This window comes from Penaeus japonicus, unplaced genomic scaffold, assembly GCF_977035675.1.
Source record: "Penaeus japonicus unplaced genomic scaffold, GWHDUDI00000001_assembly GWHDUDI00000011, whole genome shotgun sequence".
Lineage (NCBI taxonomy): Eukaryota > Metazoa > Arthropoda > Malacostraca > Decapoda > Penaeidae > Penaeus > Penaeus japonicus.
The window spans coordinates 13,854,392-13,856,891 of NW_028234413.1; the positions used below are offsets into that span (position 1 = coordinate 13,854,392).

Consider the following 2,500-nt stretch of genomic DNA (forward strand, 5'->3'; position numbering starts at 1 on the left):
TTGAATTCACAACCATGTGTTTTTTTCAAGCATAGCTAACATAGTTAATGGAAGGATCATTACAAGCTTATTAAGGAAAGACCTGAGCGGAAAGTTTCTCCTCTCAAACTCATGTTTTTGTTCAACTGAAATAGCGGACTCGTTGTAGCCATGGAGTCGAGAATCGATACTGTGGTATTATTTAATAACACGGATTTGAATTGTTTTTGTGTTTTGAGAAGCAAGTTTCGGTGAGTCTCTGACATGCTAAGATTTACTGTTATATATATATATATATATATATATATATATATATATATATATATATATATATATATATATATATATATATATATATTTATATATATATGTATATATATATCTATATATATACATATATATATATATATATATATATATATATATATATATATATATATATATGTCTATCGTTTTGTCTCTATCCATCTAGTACATAGATAGAAATACAGCTATATGTAGAAGGACGCGTCGTGTGTGAGTTTGAGTGTATGCGTCTATGCGTGAGCATGTTTGTGTATATATGTATGTGTGAATGACTGTGTCTTTGTGTTTGTGTGTGTATGTCTGTGCATGTGCTGTGCTTGTTAGTGTAGCCCAAAACTGTTAAATTCAATTTTACTCTTATAGTATTAAACACCAAGATAGCCATCCCTACCCCTCTTTGAACTGGAATTGCTTCTTTAAACTATTCATCGCTTTCCTAATGCAATCATACAGGTATTGGCTTCGCAATCATCAGATGTAATAAGAGATTCATCAATGCCTTATTATAGCGCATATGACTTCCTTTCTTCTCGATTTATTGTCTTCAATAAGTAATTAAATAAATCTGACCTGGATTATTTCTTGGGAATCTCAGCAAAGTCAAGTGCCTTGGGAGAAAGATTCATTCACTTGAACTCCGTCCTCTGCAGGGAAGTGCCAAGGTGTGTCGTTTAAGCTTCAAGAAGAAGCTTCAAGAAATGACCTTCGTTGAACAAGAGAACACCAATCTCATGCTGTGGAATAGTAAGTGTTGCAGGCGTTTCTCTGTTGCAAAAGTGTTGTGTTTCGTTGATATATATATATATATATATATATATATATATATATATATATATATATATACATATATGTATATGTTTATTTATCTATATTCATATATATAAATGTGTGTATATATATATATAAATATATATATTTGTATGTGTGTGTTTGTTTGTGTACATATATGCATATATGTATATATATCTATATATATATATATATATATATATATATACATATATATAAATATATCTATATATTTATATATATGTATAAATCTGTATATATATATATATATATATATATCTATATATATATATATATATATATACAGTATATATATGAAGACATATACATACATATATGTATATATATATGAATATATATTAATTTATATATATATATATAAATATATATATATATATATATATATATATATATACATATGTTTGTATGTGTGTGTGTGAAGTGTGTAAGTGTGTATGTAGAAATAGCAATAACAATTATGGTTTGAAGTATACTGTGCATTCAACTACAGTTTGTATTCAGTTCTAAATCTTATTTCTAAACCTAATCTTAACGAATGTGATTGAAAGGGTCCTCACCGTCATGACACCATATTTATCAATCACCGTCATCATCAAGCTCCGCTCTTATCACCATCACCAGTCACCATTCGTATTGTTATCATGATCACTCACCACCATAACTACCAATCACCATTTACACCACCATCAATATCACACCCTCATCACCACCACTATCACCCCCAATCAATATTCATATGACCACCAATATCACACCACTATCACTAACAATCACACTCTAACCCGCATCCAGCCACTGAAGACGGTTTCTTCTGGATGGGCGTGGATGGGCGTGTGTACCTGACGCTGAACCATATTGTGAGAGCAGAGAACGCTGTGGCACTTTGCCTCCAGATCCCCGGCTTCCGTCTGGGTTCCTTCTCTTCTCTCAAGTCTATGGAGACCTTGAAGGAATTCAGAGACAGATACGGTAAGGAAGGTTGAGGCAGAGGGGGTGTTTAGGATAGAGGGATGGGTAGAGGATATATGTGGAAGGATAAATTGGGATAGAGGGATAAACAGTCAAACGGATGATATATATGATTTAATTATGGACGATAATCCTATTATTCATATTTCACTTAGTTCTCTTCGTGCAAAGAGGATCACAGCGATTCTAGGGTATATTCCTCCGCAGGTTCTCTGGTGTCAATCGACTTGTCAAGACCCAATATTTGGGGAAACGGCGAACTCTACGTTCAAGAAAATAGCCTCTATAAACTGAATCGTGCTGGCCCTTATAACTACAGCGTGGCGAAGGCGGGTGTAATAGGCTTTGGAGCCTATGATATGGAAGTCAGGGTGCTGTGCCAGGCAAACCTCACCAACGCAACACCCGCTTAAAGTGCAGGTCCTTCGGTAGGACA

At 33.3% G+C, this 2,500-nt stretch overlaps 1 protein-coding gene across 1 annotated transcript in view; it reads left to right on the forward strand.

Moving 5' to 3' along the window:
• The window catches only part of LOC147470962 (uncharacterized), a 5,950-nt gene extending 3,473 nt beyond the window's left edge, over positions 1 to 2,477 (forward strand). The window contains exons 3-5 of the mRNA XM_086541416.1: positions 936 to 1,029; positions 1,888 to 2,064; positions 2,272 to 2,477. Coding sequence (XP_086397542.1) covers positions 936 to 1,029; positions 1,888 to 2,064; positions 2,272 to 2,477 — 477 coding nt within the window. The remainder of the gene's footprint in view (positions 1 to 935; positions 1,030 to 1,887; positions 2,065 to 2,271) is intronic.
• Positions 2,478 to 2,500: the final 23 nt, after the last annotated feature.